The sequence below is a fragment of the Drosophila montana genome, unplaced genomic scaffold, assembly GCF_035044405.1.
Source record: "Drosophila montana isolate Dmon_TW-CO22-7 unplaced genomic scaffold, ASM3504440v1 contig_2534_1, whole genome shotgun sequence".
NCBI classification, from domain to species: domain Eukaryota; kingdom Metazoa; phylum Arthropoda; class Insecta; order Diptera; family Drosophilidae; genus Drosophila; species Drosophila montana.
The window spans coordinates 361,254-380,738 of NW_026997398.1; the positions used below are offsets into that span (position 1 = coordinate 361,254).

General features: G+C 42.1%; 2 protein-coding genes and 1 long non-coding RNA gene across 3 annotated transcripts; 2 read left to right on the plus strand and 1 right to left on the minus strand.

Moving 5' to 3' along the window:
* The first annotated feature begins 1,207 nt into the window (after positions 1–1,207).
* Positions 1,208–1,765, plus strand: LOC135428769 (merozoite surface protein 2). Its single transcript, XM_064682867.1, has 2 exons — positions 1,208–1,353; positions 1,424–1,765. Exons 1-2 carry the CDS (start codon positions 1,314–1,316, stop codon positions 1,633–1,635), a joined length of 252 nt encoding a protein of 83 aa, XP_064538937.1. The 5' UTR covers positions 1,208–1,313; the 3' UTR covers positions 1,636–1,765.
* Positions 1,766–8,517: 6,752 nt separating this feature from the next.
* Positions 8,518–9,559, minus strand: LOC135428742 (uncharacterized). The gene has a single exon (XM_064682844.1). It carries the CDS (start codon positions 9,485–9,487, stop codon positions 9,119–9,121), a length of 369 nt encoding a protein of 122 aa, XP_064538914.1. The 5' UTR covers positions 9,488–9,559; the 3' UTR covers positions 8,518–9,118.
* A 7,944-nt stretch (positions 9,560–17,503) lies between these two features.
* LOC135428771 (uncharacterized) lies at positions 17,504–18,162 on the plus strand. The gene is made up of 3 exons (XR_010436313.1): positions 17,504–17,689; positions 17,762–17,867; positions 17,929–18,162. It is a non-coding gene; the product is annotated as an uncharacterized LOC135428771 (long non-coding RNA).
* Positions 18,163–19,485: the final 1,323 nt, after the last annotated feature.

Genomic DNA, 19,485 nt, shown 5'->3' on the forward strand with positions numbered 1-19,485 from the left:
GTACGTGAGCTTCACTGTTTACTTATCATGTCTGCCAGATAATAATCAGCCACACACACACACGCACACACACACTCACACACGCACATCAGCAGCCATTGTTGTTGCTGTCATCTTTGCCGGCGGCGTCTTTGATACCGGAAACATAACGACAGCAACCACGTGTTGAGCTCACACCCATGCGCTGACCACCGGAAGCCATGCAGACCATTTGCTACCGATTTGGTTCCATTTTTATTAGTTGTTTTTTTGTTGTTTTTTTTGGCAAGCGGCCGCCCTATCAACTGGGTCAGTTGTTGGTCAGGTGTTGGCCAACAGGCACGTAAACTTGGCCAGCAGCTGGCGCGATTGCTGCGATCATTTGAAATGCGAACAACGATAATTTCTGCATGCAAGAATGGCCAAAAAGTGTGCTGCATTTGAAAACAAAGATTGCTTTAATCTAACGAATGGAAAATCTTTTCTTAAAGCGCGACAAGCCACCAGCTATTAAATTCGTTACTTGGATTTAATGCTGACACGCAATGCCGTAAGCATGGAATAATTGCCTTTCAAAATGCAAGCACCAGTATACGATGACTATATACCCTGTAATCTGGCACTTCGCTGTAATCTTGCTTCGTAGTGAAACTTTTTTAAACTGAAATTGAATCTCAATCCTATTTTAATTAATGCAAATATTTTTTAAATCGTATTAAAATTATATCTCTTTGGCATTTGTAAGCAGCTGCATATTGAATATTGCTTGATATCCATTATAAATATATTTAGGGTTGTGGTGGCTAAGTGAGTATTGTTAATTTTAACGTCTACCTTCAATATACCCCATACATCAACTTGGCTGCGAGATATACATTTTTCTACAATGAATACTCATGAATGCAATTTACACGCATTTTTCGGTGTCGACTGTTAAAATTTTAATTATTCAAAATAAACGTGCCGAAAGGCGAAATGCAATAGCTTGAAGCACCCATGTAATTAAACGTGAAAAACGAAAAATAAACTACAGAATTACAAGCGAAGAGCCGTACAGGGTGCTACATAAATAATATGATACTATAAGCATAAAACATATGTCTGCTCATCAGAAATTAAAATACACAGGTCAATTAGTTGTGGCTTGAGATAGGCGCAGCGGCAAAAGTAGCGAGCCACTGAGCTAGTTCTGGGTTAATATCACGCTCTACGAGCACGTTGTCAACGATGAAATACGTGCTTACGCACCGATCTAAGCATTCCGGAGGTTTTCGTATAAAAGACGCCTAGTTGGATAGGGCAGCAAACAGTTCAAACTAACAACTCGTACAAACATGTTCAACAAGACGTTCCTCGTGGCCCTCATGCTGTGCGGTATGTGAACTTAATTGAACCAAACTAGTCAAGGATAACTAACTAGACCGAAACCCTTAATCGCTTACAGCCTGCTTCTTTGCCGCCACCTTGGCACGCCCCCAATTGCAAGGCTTACCTGGAGGTCAGATACTCGGAAATACTGCTGGTGCTGGTACTGCCGCCCTTGGCACCCTTGGACAAACGGTCGGCGGTACCGCTGGTAGCCTCGCTGGAGGCCTCGCTGGTGGCGGCCTGGGTTCTTCTCTGGGCAATCCACTGGGAAAGGGCCTGGGAGTCTGAATGACAAATGCACCAAAAATGATCGAACGCATCAAATCCTAATTCAAATACTTATAATATTAACTAAAACTTAATCTTTACAAATGTGTACACCTTTTGTGGTCTATTAAAACAAATTTGCATGCCTAAATGATGTGAGTTTTTACTATTTTCGTTCCCATTTAACAGGAATTGGAGAAACAAGGAACTTTCTATTAATTCCAACTGTAGGAATTGGGTTAAGGTACTTTTAAATAATATCCAGGGAATTTTTCAAATTGTTGTGGTTTTATTCGTTTCTTGAATTGGCTCCTAAAGTTAGTTTTATTTTCCACCTACTAAATAAAAATTAATTCAAGTTTAGAAATTGAAGCAGAAAAACTTATAGCCGCTTTTTTTAAGAGCAAACAAGTGAGCCTCAGGAAATAATTGAACTAGAAGCTGGCATTACTTACTTACTTACAATATTAAATGCTAAGTGAACTTTGAACCAGCTCATTGAATGAACTTAGTTTTTAGATTTTTGAAAAAATATGAACCAAGCAGCTCTGAAAAATATTTTGAATCTTGCAATAAGAAATCGCCTTTGGTTTTATGATTATTTAAATGGTTCTTAACGATTAACTAGTTGAACGGCTCACACTAAACGAAACACTCACAACGTTATGCAACACTGCACAGCCCAATCGCTGTTCTACGTGCGTTGCATTGCCCTTTTCAGCACGTAGGAAACTACCTTCTAGAACTATTTAGCGCTAGGCCCGTTTGGTTAATGCCTTAGTTATGTTTTTACCCATCAAGAATGTTAAACAAATGGACGCTTTTTATTTTAGTGGTCAGCCGTAAGTGTTAGACAACATGTTGTTGAATTTGGATTAAAATTAAGTTGTTTTGCAAATTTTCAGTGTTGGCGGCGTGCGGCATGTCCCAACCGACAGAAAGAGCAGCAACAACGGGCACAACGCGTCGTGAGCTGGTGAAAAGTTTTATGAACCAGGTGCAGGGGCTAATAGCAAAGTTGATGAAGGACTTGCAGCAACTAAATGCAACAAATGACGTTAACCTCAGCAACAGCAGCTAACGTAGGATCTTTTATCTAAGATTCAATAATTCGAGAAAACTGTTAAAAGAATAAAAATTCAATTGAAACCCTTCACTTGCGAGAACAAATCTATTTCAGCCGAGCTTTGGGCACTCTACAGTCCGCGCTTCCCTGCCAAGGGTCAAAGGTCAAGACATTTTTAAGCCCCCTGCACAGAGCAACAATTTGCAGAACCAACACAACGAAACAAAACGCAATACAACTTGGCTGCCATTTATCAAAAGCCATTTCCCAATTGTAAGAGTATACAAGTGGATACACATGTTAACAAGCAGCTCGTAGGGTCGCCAGAAGGGTTGAGCCCTGGGCGGGTTGCGGGATGCGGGTTGCAAAAGTGGGACAGGACTGAGCTTTTGGGCAAAATGCAAATGCCAAAAATTATACCTACCAAAGGCGAACACAAAAGTAAACAGCTAGAAAAAGCAAACGAACGTAAGTGGAAGAATTAAGCTAACAGCTGGTAGAATAATCAATACACTTTCAAGTGCAAAAGTAAATACAACTTGACAAAGCATGGCCTCCATATATACCCAATTATAAACATATTTAAAACTTTCTATGCTGATTGATTGTCTGACTGATTGACTGATTGCTGCTCCACGCCTAATCTTGGCCTTGGTAAATTCCACAAGAAATCGTGGAAAATAGGTGGAAAAAGGTTTTTAATTTAATTACATTCTTGGTTTTTTTGTTTTTTTTGCCAAATGGAATGTCAGTTGGAAGATATTATACACAAAAATTAAAGAGGCTTAAAATTTCGAAAATCAAATTAACAAACCGCAGCGAACCGAGCCGAACTTCAAGGCAGAAAGCTGGTTCGAAACCAGCTTGGACTTGCAGCTCCGGACCTGAGCGAGGAAATTTTAATATTAAACACAGAATATAAAAGAAGGCAAGTGTTGTAAATAACCCAAGTTAGGGTATAAAAATGTGCCAAGAAAATCTTAACGAAATTTCTCACGTTTGCCATAATTACGAGCAAAATACGTGACATGTGTTTTGACTGCGAATTTTAGCTGTGACTCGCAGCAGCAGCAGCAGCTTCCCCCTGCCCCTGCCCCAACACCAACCCCAACCTCAGCCCCACTCTGCCACCCTTGGCCAAGAGCTTGCTTTCTGTTACCCGTCTTGCCGTTGACCAGCTTGTTGCCGTGTTAAGCTTAGGCTGGAGCGCCGAGTTGTAAATGGGCAATACGAGCTCGTATACATAACCAAAAAAAAATCTGTGCAGGCCAGAAATATACAAGGGGTTGCCGGCTTGAATCGTGGCGATTGTGCGAGCAATTCATAAAAATCTCTTGAGCAAATGTTTGCGACATGAACAACCGGCTCGAAAGTCAGTTCCAATTTCATGGGCCCATTTTTAGTGGTTTCTTCATAATTTATAATGCTTTAAAGCCGAACCGCAGAGCGTTGCCGCCAACCCCCGAACGCGACTTTGAGACGGAAATGTGGCCGAGACGAAGACTGAAAGTCCCAGAGCGTTGCGTGATTGAATTGTTGCCTGATTGACAGTTGACAGTTGAAATTGATTTTGGTGGTGCGCTGCGCCGCGCGGTGGTTGCGACAATGCTGAGCCGGCGACTGGGGCTGGAGTTTATTAATCCCCCGAGTGCAGGCGTGCATAAGTATCGGGCAAATGGATTAGACTCTTTTATGTGATATGTAACGCAAAGTTGCCCCACGAAAAGGATTTCGGCTGGAGCAGCTCTTCGAATGCCCAACTATTTAATTAAGCTTGATCTTTACCTAACTACAGTTTGTCCAACGCTGAGAGCTAGCATATGGCCCACATTCTCCCACTTCCCACTTCCCACTCCCCCTCTCGCTCGCTCTCTCTTTATTGTTTGCCATATTTCTGTGACAGTTAATGAACGTCTGGCGCTCTTTGTTGTCGCTAATCAAAGGATAAGAGCCGAACGCCTTGTGCGCTGCATAGCCGATGTCCTGCCAATAATAATAGCAACAACAGCTGGACAGGCGTGGCATGGAAGGGGTTGGGTTGGGAGGATTCCTGCAGCATTGCAGTCAACTAATTGATGGATGATTCACCTCATTTAAAAACGCAGCAGTTGAGCTTCTTCTTTCCTCACATCTCACTCTATGAGAAATGAGTTCTTGAATAACTCCGCTGTTAACTGACCGATCCGATTAATTGATTTGATTGATTTGTCCTTAATATAACATTCAAAAAATGTGCACAGCTCCAAAAATTAAATTATCTTTTTAGCATCAAGCGGAGGTCTTCAATAATGACGCATCCTGCTTTTGTATATAGTCTGCGGGACCCTATACTTAAACCTGATGTATTAAAGAAGCTTTCATGAGAAACAAAGACGTGAAATCATTAAGCACCCCAGCGGCAAGTTGGCTATCTAGTTGCTCAAAGCAAAGTTACTCCTGCAATCGGGACCAGGAAGAGCCTAACAGCAGCTATCAGACTGACGTTGTTTCTGGAGAAGAGAGACTATGTACTTATCTACTTTTCGATATAAGAAAATCTGATGTCTTGATATTGGAAGGTAATTAAAATTCCTAAATAATAGTATAATAATAGTATAAGAAGAATCGATTGAAAATAATCTTCGACGTGCCAAAGATAGCCGTTCTTATTGTTTTTATATCTGATAGCCATTTAAACATTTTCCATGGGCTTGTACAGTTCAACATGGAAGACATTTACCTGACTGCTGGGCTCACTGTCAAGCTGCTAAACTAGTAGTTTACCTAAAAATGATTGTGGCACATTTTTGGGCACAAAAATATTTGCCGCAGCCTGCGGGAAAGGGAGATCAATCAGATTGCCAAACATTTCGTTGAGTACCAAAAAAGGTAAGCTTGCCTTCAGCAATTTGCCAGGACAATAAAAACAGGAGCGTCAGAGGGGTAAACAAAGGTGTGGAAAGGTGGCGAAGAGGGGCGGGCGGGTCGCAGAGCAGAGCAGAGGCTTAGCTTCAGTGCAGAAACCCAATGAAGAGTTCAATATGAAAGTATTGATTGCTTTGACAAATCTGGGGACCTTGTAATTTCATTACAAAGCCGTAGCACAAGATTACAACAAAAGCGGCACAGCGAGAGAGAGAGAGAGTGAGAGAGAGGTAGGCGCTAGAGTGAGAGAGAGAGCAAGAGATAGATAAAAATGAAACTGCTCAATTCCCCAATGTGAAAGTAATAGACCATACCAACAACGGCAATAACAACAATCCGGAGCCCCAAAAACAGGCAGCTGAAGTAGCTGTCTGGCAGTTGGCGCAAAGCGAGCAGCTTTCAACATGCTTTGTGTGTGCGGATGTGTGTGTGTGTGTGTGTGTGTGTGTGAGTGTGTATGGAAAATTAAATTCAATTGTGTGACAAGTTAATCCTATTTCTCATCTCCCAACTTTTATTTAAGCTTCATTCTTTATGCATTACATGCGACCGAGACATAGAACGAAACTCAGACAGACTGCGAGTCAGGCAGTCAATCAATCAGTCAACCAGTCAGTCAGTCAGCCAGTCACTCACATTGTCAGTCAGTCAGTTGGATGCTGTCAGAATTGTTTGATATGTAGCCAGCCGCACAAGACCGCCCTCGCTCCTTGGGCAGCCACTGGCTGTCAAGGCGAAAAGTGAAAGCGAAGCGAAGGGTTGCCACTCCGTTGGGCTGCTCGGGTTGAGTTAGGGGTTGGGCATGGGGCTGGGAATAGGAATGGGAATGGGAATGGGAATGGGGGGTGGCGGATTGCTGGCAACACTTCATTAAACTCATAAAGCAATAAAATGTGCTCTTGATGAACGAAACAAAAGCATCGGCACTGCCTGCCACAATCCACATCGGGCCCAATCCAATCCAACCAAATTCACCCATTTCCCACCCACAGACGCGCCTTCAATTGTCTGACAGCTCGACATTGTCTGCTAATGGCAACTGCAGAGCTGTCGAGTATTCCCATTCTCGTCTGCCTCTCTAATGGCAGCTTTCTCTCTCTCTCTCTCTCTCTCTTGCTCTGGCATCTCCCTAGCTGCTACCATCTATCACGCGTTATTTTATGGGGAAACCTTAAAGCTGCATTCCATATGAGCATCACGCGTTACCTCCCTCTCTATCTCTCTTACACCGTCTCTCTCCCTCTCCCACTTTCTCCCTCCCGCTGTCTATTTTGTTCTTGTAAGTATTCTACTAAAGCAATCGATAATAATTACATTAGTTTTCTTTGTGCCGACACTTTTATTTCCATTTCCAATTATCGGAAATGCGTCAAGGAAGCCAACTTCAAGATTTCCTATACTATAAAAGGATTTTACCTCCCTGTTTCAGGCGAGTTCATGGGATCTTTGACTTTATTGGCAACTGTAGCAAGGCAGAGGTCGTCATGATTTGGATGGCTTTAATGCTATAAATGTCTTATAAATCTAAAAATTTTGCTTCCAACTTTGGCATCTCTAACAGGAGCTTTTATTATTTGTATAGGATTTGTGAAATATGACAAGGACTTTATTCTTTCCTTCAGGTCGATTCTTTAATAGAGGCTAACATACCTGGGATACAATCCACAATTTCAAGGAACATTTATTTTTTCCGTTGCCGACTAATCCCTATATTCCGCCGACAGAAATGAATCGCTTAGTCAGATATCCTTATCCAAATAATTGATGTCTCGATTTTGAATGTATTTGACGACAGAAGTACTGAGTTCACGATTTCTTCCGGCTTGCAGATTAACGTTCCTTCTGAAAAAATGATATATGGAAGAAGTTTAATTGCAATTTAGATAATTATAGTTTGTATAAATATCATTAAAAAAAAGTTTTCACATTTATGCAAACCTTTTTCGTCACTTTGCGGACAGATGATGAGCTATTGTCGACCAGTCGAACCAGGGAGATCCAGTCTGTCCGGAGGCTTTAAGAAGCCTGCTGGAAGATAAGAAGGTTTGGCTGCTTGTTGACCTAGGTGGTTTCATGTGACTCTAAAGCTCTGACTCTGACTCAGCTCTGAAACCAAGCCGTGAAGTCAATAAGCACCCCCGCGGCAAGTAGGCTGGTCAGTTCATTATAGGAAAGTTGTTCTAAGAATCGGGACTTGGAAGGCTTAAGTCTAGCTAACAGTGACTATTCGTACTTTTCGATTTAAGAAAGTCTGATGTCATGATATTGGCAGGTCGTAAAAATCCATTAATGGAATGGAATGAAAGAATTGCAAGAAAAATTCCTTACAGTCCTCGAATGGAATCTCTTCTAACTCTCCTCTCTCCTCTCCTATGTCATAGTGACGCAGCCATTTGGGCAAATGGACGAGGCTCTACGTTCGAATACCAGCCTAGGCATGAGTGTAGAGTTGTCTAAGCCGAGTGATATTGTAAACTAGTGCAAGCAGGTTAAAAGTTTGGAACTATATTACATAGGTTTTCAATCAATATCCAATTATATAGCTAATAGTTCAAAAAACAAGCCTTAACTAAAGACTTTCTCTATCATCCCGATTTGCTTTATAACTTTGTACCTTCTGCATTCCGAATATGGCTCAGTTAGCTGCCCTTTGTTGCTGCTCAATTACGGTCTAACCCCACAAAAATAAAGAAGGAATAAAATGAACGTCAGAGCTTTAGTCAGGCCCCCAGCTAAGCGTGAACAATTGCAATATGCCCAGCGTAGAGAGTTGCAATTGAATGGAGCTGATGTCACTCCACTGTCATCAACATCAACATCATCATTATAATCATCATCAACATCAGCATCATCGTCGTCATTGTTTAGGGCTAGACCAAAGCCCAAATCTCCGTTCTTGTGTCGGGCGGAAGGAGGGTTATAAATGCGATGCGTATAATAGAGTAGCCGAGATGTATCTTTATTACGGTAATTGCTCATTGAACAGGAAATTATTATATGCGTGCGTTCTGCGCCCTGCGCCCGCTGTCCGCCCCGTTCCCCGCCAGCCAGTTTTGGATGCTGTTGGATGGTCTCCCGCCGCCCGTTGCCCAGAAATAGACAACCAAATAGGATGGCAACTGGAGGTACGGGCCGGGGGTATCGGGTTGGGGCTAGACATGTTTTTTTTTTCATTTATTTTTTTTTGTTATTATTTTTTTTTTTCGGTTGGGATAATAATAATAATAAAACACAATGTGAGATGGTGTAGTGTGTGTAGGCGTGCGAGAGAGAAAGAGCGCGAGACCGAGCGGGAGTTGGCGAGTGGCCAGACGGATGTGTTGCATCAGCTCCCGATGCTAGTCGCCAATTCATCCCACTTATCCTATTGATCATTTTGTGCCAGTAACATCCACAAAACGCGCCACTGTGCAGCACTGGCGCGCACACAAATCGAGTGAGTGAGAGAGAGTTTCGAGGGTTGCCACAAATGGAGTCCAGTGCCGCTTGGGTTAGTTGCGGCACCGCTCGGGTGTTAGTGTTAGCGGGGGCTTCTTAGTATCGGACCTCGGGTAGACGGACAGCAGCTGCCGGTAGCATTTGGGGCTGGGGCCGTCGACGCGGCCGTATATCATCGCCACCGCCATCCTGATCAATGGGTCGGGGTGGCAGGCGCCAGCTCCACACGTGCACCCCATCGCCCTCGCCCATATCGAAGTGAACACGCTGGCGCTGCAGTATAATCCTCAGGTTCTGGACAAACCTGGCCACATCCACCGGATTCTCGTGTTGCAAGCGAGCGGCCACAAGCGGTGGTATGAATCTATCGTATTCGTGCTGCTGCTCCTCGTTGGGTCCCCAATGCAGCTCTGGTTGGGGCCGACGCTGGCGCATGTTCAGCTGTCTGGTCCGGGGAGGGTTCATTGTCGTTTTCAATCTTTTATTACTATTTTTTATGTATTTTTTTTTATTTATTTTTTTGTTATTTATTTTTTTTTTTTGGATTTTTTGAGCTTTTTTTGGTTTTTTGGCTTGGCTTTTTTTTTGTATTTGTACCGGAATTTGGGAGGGGGAAGAAAACAAAAGTAAAAACTTTAAAATTATTTGAAATTCTGATAGCTCAGATCTATAGTCTAAAAAGAATTTGGCAGCTACTTAAACCAAGTAGCTCTGACTGGAAATCCCAGCGGCTACTTAGTTTGTAAGCAGCTCGTTCGGCGGAAATAATACGTGTTGAATATAAAACAGGTGACTCTTAGCCTATGCTGATCAACACGGCTTCCATCGACATTGTTTCATCGTCTTCTTGTTGCAAAAGTAACGAGTGCTTTACCAAATAGCTTGATGCTCTGTACTCTTAAAGGAGTCATTAATCTCTCCTTGGCAAAAGATAATTGAGTAACGAGTAACGAGTGCTTTACCAAATAGCTTGCTGCCTTTGACGCTTAAATAAGTCATAAGTCTCCCATTGGGCAATTATTATTGAGTTATGACATAAAGCTACCACTTCTCGTTGCAAAAGTAGCGAATAGTATCTATGTATTACCTAAAATATGGCTGATTGCAGAGATCTTAGTCAACGCCCTTCACCACGTCTATTCGCTACTTCGCTGCATCGTCTTCTCGCTGCAAAAGTAACGAGTAGTGATTGCGGTAGATTTATAGCTTGAATATTCATTGACTTTAGGCTTTGATTGACTAAGGCTTTCATATACAGTATAATTTGCTTAGCTGCCTCGATACTTAGCTGCATCGGTAAGATAGCTGCCTGAAATTTTTGAAATAAACACTTAACAGTTTGTACGACTCGTTGCATAAGTGGCGAGTGGCAGCCTTGTGTAGCCTAAGCGCTGACCGTTATATTTCTTTAGAGCTGACATATATTAATGAGTCATTGAAGAGAACTACTCTCGTATTGTAGACAACGTTTCGATTAGGCGTTAACAATTTATCACCAATTGTTTGATTCACTTACAGGCAACAAGTATTTATGTATGAAAAATTAGAATAATTTAGTTGGCCGCAGTGCACGCATTTCTCTAAGAGCCTTAATATGTTGAGTCGAAAAGACTGTGCAACAAGCCAAGCAACATTTCGTACCTAAAACTTTGATTTGATTTGAGAAAATGCCAGCATGCGAGTATGTATTACTGTAGCTAAAGTATTTGCGACTCTGCCTTTTCCATAGGCTGTCACGAGTTTGTCCTTAATCAAAGTGCACACACTTGATGCATATTTAATTAAACTTTCACCTTTTTGAGGGGTCGCTCGAAAGAATTTTTGGCAAGCAGGTCGAGAGCACTTTGTATCACAAATGAGGGGGCGTGGCAAGGGGGCAAGTGGTGGGCGTGTGCTAGAGTCTGGATTCCATCTAACCTGTGCTCCTTTTTCGAAACAGAAATGACTTAAAAGCGACACGACGGCGCTTTAATTAAATCAGTTTTAATTAATGCAAAATGTGAATTTCATAAGATGTTGCTAGACGCAACAACATGAAAAACAGATGACTAAAGGAAGGGCGGCGTTAAGGGGGGTAAGGGCGTTTGGGGGCGGAAAGCATGCAAATGCCAGCGGAAACGCCAAAAACTGTTCCCCCCTCAACATCCCCCAAAAAACACTGACAGCAACCACATTTTGTTGTCGCATAATTACAACTCAATTGTAATCCAATTTTGGGCAGGCATATAAATCGGATTTCATTGTGACAAGCCACGCCCCGTCGCCCACCGCCTGTGTGTGCGCCTGACAGTGGTGTCTGTGTCAAATTTTTTGTTGGTGTCAAATAAATAAACTTTTGACAGTCGGCAGACAGACGGGCGGGAGTTCTACCTTGCCCGACCTGAACCTGTGCTCGCGCTCGCAATGCAAATTAGTTCGTCAGGCCAAAAGTGTGGGCACCATGCAGGGTGGGCGGGGGCTTTCGCAAGGCACAAGGTCTAAGGGCAGCTGCGATTCAATGCTGTAAAGGGGGCGTGTCCAGCTGCGAATGCTGGCAGCTCTGTTTTGGCCAAAAAGCTGCAAATTAGTTGCACATGTTTCGTTCGTAACTGAAAAACAAGACGTGTTTGCACTAATTTGGCCAAAATCAACAGCTGCGCACACACATGCCTCAACTGTGCGACAGTGTATGTGTATGTGTGTGTGTGTGTGCGAGCATATGTGTGTGAAGAAAACTCATCATAACTTTCTTATCAAAAACTTATTTTAGGCAACGAGTGCTGCAAAGATATCCAAAAGCAAAAAGAAAAATAAAACGAAAAGAAAAGAAAAGAATAACTCAAGTGACTTGTAAGGCAAGTTAAAGCATAACAACACGACTTGACAATACCCTGTAATGTCATAGAGTTAATGTATAAATGTGTATTTCTTAAATATTATTTTGGGACAACTCTTGAGGAGGACAACATCTTGTCCCTTACAGATTTCCCTTGAACTTTGTCCATTTGAAAAAGTAAAAAGTAGTAAAGTCTTCATATATACCCTACCTGTCATGTTATAGGTAAACATCCTGTCCGATTCTTGGCTATTTATAAGCTATTTTTATAAGTGCAGTGTAACAAGAAATCTGCGTAAATAAAATTTCAGTAACAACAGCAAAGTTCAGCATATACACCCAACACATACCCTATCAAGAAAGTTCAGAGGCCCAACAAGAGCGTTTGCTGCGCTTAAATTGTAAAGAGAACAACAAGTTAAGTCGCATGTCACCAAATTTACCCAACAAGTATTTAACATACTACCCATTCAACTACTTCTACAGGGTATCAAAACACAAAAAATATATATACGTGGAAGAAAATGCCTTGAAAACTTGTTATAATTACACTGCCTTGACAGCCAGCTGGGTGTATACGTGTGTGTGTGTGTGTGTGTGTGTGTGTGTGTGTGTGAGAGCTCGCACTCATACATAGCCTAAGCTAAGTATGCAGTCCTGCACACACACACACACACGTACAGCCTATGCCCCTTATGCTGTCGCCCTGACTGACTAACTGGGCTAACATGCATGAACAGTAACATATGTTGGACTTTGGCGCAAAGTTTTGCCAGTTTTTGGCGCGCTTGAGCCACGAATCCATTTTTAGCAACTCGTATCTGCCCCCCCTACACACACTCACACACAACTAGCCACACCCATGTGCCCTCGTTCAGTGTGTGTGTGTGTGTGGAACGTGTGCGTATTGCGGTTGAGTTAACAACGCACACTTTAGGCGCAGCATGCAACAGCTGTGGCACACTGGCTACCCTTAACCGAACCACCCCCTAGCTTAGCAAAGCCCCCCTCTAGTCGTTGCGACTAACAAAGTTTAGCCCAAAACAAATTAAAGTTATAGTAAATTAGGGTATCATCAGCTTGGCAGAGGCGATTATCATTTCAATGGAACTCAGCAAGTTTGCATACTTTATACTAAAGAAATGTCAGTCAGTGTTGTAAAAGGGCTAAAAAAAATTTGGTGTGGATGATATCTCATTCCTCCTTGAAGGAAAGGGGGGTCAAAGATTTGGTGGTGTTCAAATTTATTTTCAAAGATCTACACGAAAAATCGTTTGAGACGTGTTTCACACTTTTCGCAGAATGCAAGCTTCCTCGGTAGAAATGCGATTCAAAGATTCTTTGGGCTCAGTTACTAACTTACTTTCAAAGCTCTACATAAGAACTTAATGAAAACGTATTTCATCGAGTTGAGAAACTCCACCCCTTAAAGTGGTAAATTGGCGGAAAACGGTCGCATGAAAGTTTGCTTCCCGTCCGATCGGTTTAATACTCATTTTCAATGATGTTTAAGGGAATTTATTTTATGCGTGCCACGGGCAAGGCCGGGGTATTTCCGCTAGTTAATTATATATAAGCACATGTTTTAACATTCCAATCAAATGCAAATACATTAAAGCTAGCTGCACGAAAACCAAAAATACATATATTTTTCAAAAATAATTTGGTTTAAAGTAAATAGCATTAGAGTAAGCCTCAGCCCCAAAGCATCTATAGCTTGAGTTGATGACAATTTTGGGTGGAAATCTAACTTAGCCCGCAATTTCTAAAGGAAAATATTTATGGCTGGCAATATTTTCCGTAGAATGGGCAGCACTTAAATTTAATGCTGTATTATTTTATAAAAATTTTAAAAAGTTAATAATTAAGGTTAGGCTTGAGCGAAAGACCTGCTTTCCAAGCTGTGCTATAAGCGAGGTTCTCGAACCGAAGCAAATCTGTCAACGTTATTTTTTTTTCTTTTAAAGAAGTTCAGATTAGACGGGATACATATAAATAAATCTATCTGGCACAGATAGTCTTACTTAAAGTCAACTTAAAGTAATCAACGACTTAGCCAAATGATGCCACAGAAAACAAAGAAAAAACCCTAAAACACTTGGATTTTCTAGCATGACAAAGGAAAAGGTCGAAACAAGTTGGTGTGTGTGTGTCTGGGTGTGTGTAAACTTAATATCGAAATAAAAAGCCGTCAATATTAGACAACGAAAAAAACAAGGTTAACAATGCCAGCGCGAGGGAGGCACAAAAAACGAATATTTGACATAGGAAAAACAAGTCCCAAAATAAAAAGAAAAAACTCAAAAAAAAAAAAACGGAACCAACTTTTGCCAAGTTTTTAGAAGGGTATTGGTGAGAGGTGGGGGGTGGGGGGTGCAGTTCTCGCAAGGACCCCGCAAAATATATATGCCTAAAAATGGGCATGCCGAAAATAAATATGGCAACAAAATGGCAACCAAGGGCTTGACAAGGCGGCAAGGGGGTAGGCGGGCTGTTCAGGCCGAAGACGTTTATGCGTGGGTGTCGTCATGGGAGAGGGGGGGGTCGGTGGGCGGGAGGGGTTCAATGTCTGAGCCTGTGAGCTATACGAATTGCATATGCCGAACACGTATTTGCGCTATAATTATTTCGTACGTGAGCGCAGCGCTCAACTTGGCCCGGAAAGCAGCCCTAGACGCTCGTGGACCAAAGACAATGCCAACAGAACAGAGAGGAGAGAGAGAAAGAGAGTGAGAGGGGCGAGAGAGAGGGAGCCAGATTTGCTACCGTATGGCAGCAGACTTGCATCCTGTTCCGAGTGTCTACGAAGACATCGCTAAGCTTAAGACTACAGCTGGCCTTAAGCGATAAATTGACTTAGCTTCTATTCAAGAACTTGAGATGAGAGCGTGAGCTCGTGACACGATAGACACGATGAGAATATGCAATAAAAACAAAATAATAATAAATAAATACATTATAAATACATTTTGAATTGTTACTTAATTTTCAGAATATCGATAAATATCGATAAATATATTAAGACTTGGGACGAAACATCGATGATCGTATGGTACGCACAGCTTAAGAATATTTTTCTTTTCGTATGCCTCCCCCACGTTACCAACAATATGAGCAAAATAAATCATTTTGTAATGTAGATCTTTGGGCTTTGGTAAATACACGATACTTATCCAAGAATATATTTCCCATATTGTGGGGCTCAAGGAAGAGGAAGCACAACCGCTGCGTTATGTATATGAGGGTTTATAACGGCAGCTCGACTCTCTTCTCTGTCCATCTCTAGTGGAAAATCTAGCAAGTCTGGTAGAAAGAGCTAAAGACAAAGATGGTGAGTAAAGGACAGTGAGAAAAGAGGTGAGAAGAGAGCAGGTCTGCATTATGCCATGACGCAGGCAGACAACAGAGGGCGCCAGCGAGCTGCGAATGAGATGCAATCAGCAGGCAGCAGACAGGTCTCAGCTCTGATGCAGACCCTGACAGCTCGCAGACAGAGCCACCAACTGTGGCCAGGTGCCATCCGCACCCTTCACCTGGCATCTGGACAGAGATAACCGCGAAAAAATAAATATTACTAGAAGCTCAAATGCGACAGCTTCAGCCACATGACAAGAGATTCGCCACCGAACAGCTGAGACATTTTTGCATACATGCAACATCAGCAGCAAGTTGCAAGCATGCGAGTGTGTTGCCTGTGGCAACTGGTAAGTGGTAAGTGGAAATAAGTGTACGCTGTAATTCAATTATGAACGCAATTATAGTGGAACATGCTAGAGTTAATGTTGGGTTTAATTGAGGTATATTTGGAGCAAAAGAGGACATTTATTTAAGGTATCTGCTTGGGGTAGAAATTAAAAACTTGACGATAAAGCAAAAACCTAACCCAACTTACAAAAAGTAACATGAAGATGTTCTGAACCGTTCTGTATGTTTGATAATAGTGAGATGCGTAGAGTGTATAAAGCTCCATTGTAATAAACATCAACTTAAATGGATATCATTTGTTGAAAATCGCATAGAAAGGTGTTTACACTAATGAGTAATCAGAGGCGGCCGCTTATGAGTCACAGCTCATTAAGAGCAGCAACCTCATCAACACAAGGGTGACAGCCAAAAAGGGAGAGACTGAGAAAGAGAAAGAGAGAGAGAATGAACAAGAAATTGAGAGAGGGAAAGGCGAATCCACATGCAACTTAATTCACATAAAAGTCACATAAAGTAAACAAGTTTGATTATGTGGCTACGGGAAAGAATAAGAGAAACACAGTGACAATAGAAGAGTGGTAGTTTGGAGAAGGGGGAGGGGATGGTTTGGTAGTTTTAGAGGGGGTAAATACTTCAATGGAATCTGTCTGGCCCGGACGCAAAGCTGCTGCTGGAGTTGCCGCTGACTGTGCCAGTTGTCGCCTCTGTAGTAATTAACATTCACAATGAAAATGAAAACGAGCAACTGCAGCGGGCTGCGACGGGTGGGTTGGGTAGTGCCAGGGGCAAGGTGGGGGGTGCAGAGTGGATGCGTAGTTCGGCAACGGGTCGGCCCACTGGGGGCAAAACTTTTTAATAACTCGCAACAACAAAAACAACGGCGGCAAAAACAATAATGACAACAACTATACAACACACACACACGCACATACACACACATGCACACACACACGCGCATAACAACCGCCACAATAATGACACACAAAACTTTGACAATGTAGTCGTGCGTGCTGACGCCCCCCGCTCTAGCAACGAATCATGGCCGCGTCGCATTGTGGCAGCAACAGCCAACCCCTCCCCTCCCCTCCCCCGCCAACGTCCGCTGCCGCTAGCCCATTGCCATTCAAGCCGCGTCCCCGATGCCTCAGCGGAAAAGGATTTCAGCCGCAATGAAAACAGCTATGAAAGCCACAATATGCGAGGAGGGGCTTGGCGGAGGGGGCTAGGTGGCTGCAGAGGTGTGGCCGTTGCAGTCGGGCATACGCAACATCAAATTGCTGACCACACACAGCGAAAGGCGTGCAGGCGGCGGTGTGGTGAGGTGGTGGGGTGGGTGTCGTGGTCAGGGGGAGGCGACGTGTGGCGTCGTCTGGTTGAATGGTTATTCAATCGCAACGAGTGTGCGTTACAATTGAAGCGGGTTTCAAATAAACGAATGTGGCTTATTACGCACACCCACAGGCCCTCCAACACACGCACACACCAACACACACAACAACACACAAGCGCACACAGCTCAAATTCGCACAACAAAATAAATGTCAAATTGAAGTTGACAAGCTGTGGCATAGACAGGCAGACACGGGAGAGAGAGGGGTAGAGAAGAGAGAGAGAGATATAGAGAGAAAGAGAGAGAGAGTGAGAACGATAAAGAGGGAAAGGACAGAGAGAAAGAGAGAGCGCTAGTGAGAGTGAGCGGAAAGGGAACGAGCCAAACAATTGGCCAAACGTAGGACCAGCAGCCTACAAGCCCAGTACAGTGTGTACTCAATATAACACACAGCAGTTGTCAAATAAAAGTTGCTTAAAAAGTGCTCATTTAAGGCTAATTCCAGTCTTTCACACCGCAAAGCTTTTGTTGTAGGTTTTTGTCAAATCAGAACTGAGTAGCCAGAGAATTTTGATAGCTGTCATCCGCACCTTGCTGGAGAAACTACACACGAACAATTCTCAGTTTCATTCACATCTAGCTGAGGCTAGCATCAAAAATAGAAAACAGCTTACACATTTTGGAAAAAGAGACTTGAAAACAGAAAAAAAAGGGAAACAAAACAGAATAAGAAAATGTTAAAGTAATATTAAGCAAAAAGTGCGCATTTCTTTTCGCTTGTTAGTTTCTTGTTTATATTTTTATTTTATTAACGGAGGTAACTTCTGTCTTTTATATGTTTATATATTGTAAATGTTACCTACATTTTCTGTCTACCATTCGTTTGCAGCTCTCATAATCATAGACGGCGATTGCTGAAGCTCTCAACCTGACGACGAACCCGTTTCTCCACTCCCATGCGAAAGACTTGACATGAGCAACACAACACGGATGAAGTAAGTTGAGAGCTTGGTTAACATCTGCCTAATTATCAAACTGTCCACAAATTCTGCGCAGTCCTAAACAGAACTCAAGAAATAAGAATAATGGATGTGTATTACACTGGTATGTGAAAACTTTTATGAGGAAATCCAAAATTCTGGTGCTGATCATAAATCTTGGAAGCCTCGCGCAGATAACCAAATAAAAATAATTTAAATATCGATAAGACTTGCTGCATACATAAATTGTTATCTATTTTAGTTAAATGTTCAAAATTGTAGAGTTAAAAAAAAAATCAAAGAAGTAAAATTTCTGATTTTTCAGCGCCTTCTATCCAGGATCTTTCCTTTCAGTCCTTAGCCCCGGACTTGACGAAGATTGGTATTTGTAGTGTGGAAGAGTAGGAAGAGGGTATTTTTTTTTTCAACAATATTCAGCAATTATGCTAAGAGGAAACCTCGCTATAGAACTGCCTAGAAGTGAGTAGGAAATCGATAATCAGAGATAATAATATTGATATACGAGAATATCCTTAGCCTCATCTATCGAATAGCAAGCTGGTCAATTAATATTTTGGGTTATAAGAAAATGTTTAATCGCCTTTAATTGAAAATTTTCGTTTCACATAAAGTTTGCTCTGTGTCCACAGCAAGCAATGGGCTTCTCATGTCTTACTGAAACCAAAATGATTTCCATTTATGCAAGGTCCCATTTGTTTTCCTTGTTTCGGCAAAAGTAACGCACAAGCTACTGGTTAAAAAGGGTATCCAAAAAGAATAAACCATAATATCTAAACGGCCAACTTACATAAATAAATACAACTTTTAACCTGACAACTTCCACTTTTCACTTAAGCAAAACAAAGTATTCTACTCAATTTTCATTTTTTCATTTCTTTACCTTTTACCCATAAACTTGAAGTGTACTCTCGACTACGATTTCAGTCGTACTGTGGATTTGAGTTTTGTGGTCACCCCCTGGAAATCTGGGTGACAGCTTTGAAGGTGCCGGTGCAGAAAGGCTACTAGATTGAGTTAAATAAAGAAAGGCTACTAGATTGAGTTAAATAATTCATAGAGTACTCACCTAAGCCGAGCGACTGGTCAAAACCTTATCGCTTACAGTCTTATAGTTAACCTTTATAAACTTTATCAGTTAACTGTCTTAGATTCACGCTCAAATTCTAAAGAAAAATGTCTTGTCAAACTCTTGGCTTTAAAAAAGATGTTTAGGGACTTGCAACTAAATATGCCTCGGGATATGCTCAGAGCTTCGCAGATCTTAAAAATCAAAGATGAAAATATTGTGATATAAAAGACGGCAATAATATTAGATTAATTAATTATTGCATCCATAATTTAAGACTTACAGACTAGTCAAAGGTTATTGTTGCCTCACCCTCTCACCCGCCCCCCTTTCACTATCTCTCTCTCTCTCTCTCTCTCTCTCTGTTTCTGTCTATCTTTCAGTCTCTCGCTCTTAACCCCTGTGAAGCACTTGACACCAACTTGAGGCAGAGACAACCCTCATCAAGAAGTCGTTTGTGTTTACGATTTACCTAAATATAGGGAGGTGGGCAGGGGGGGGGGGGGGAGGGTTTGGCGAAAAATCTTGCAACATCTTGGACACCTG

What these genes read in the sequence shown, in the direction of transcription:
- LOC135428769 (XM_064682867.1), top strand. Translation starts at nt 1,314, where the DNA reads ATGTTCAACAAGACGTTCCTCGTGGCCCTCATGCTGTGCG. An exon ending in CGTGGCCCTCATGCTGTGCG is followed by an intron (nt 1,354 to 1,423) that starts GTATGTGAACTT and finishes AATCGCTTACAG; the next exon opens with CCTGCTTCTTTGCCGCCACC.
- LOC135428742 (XM_064682844.1), bottom strand. Translation starts at nt 9,487, where the DNA reads ATGAACCCTCCCCGGACCAGACAGCTGAACATGCGCCAGCGTCGGCCC.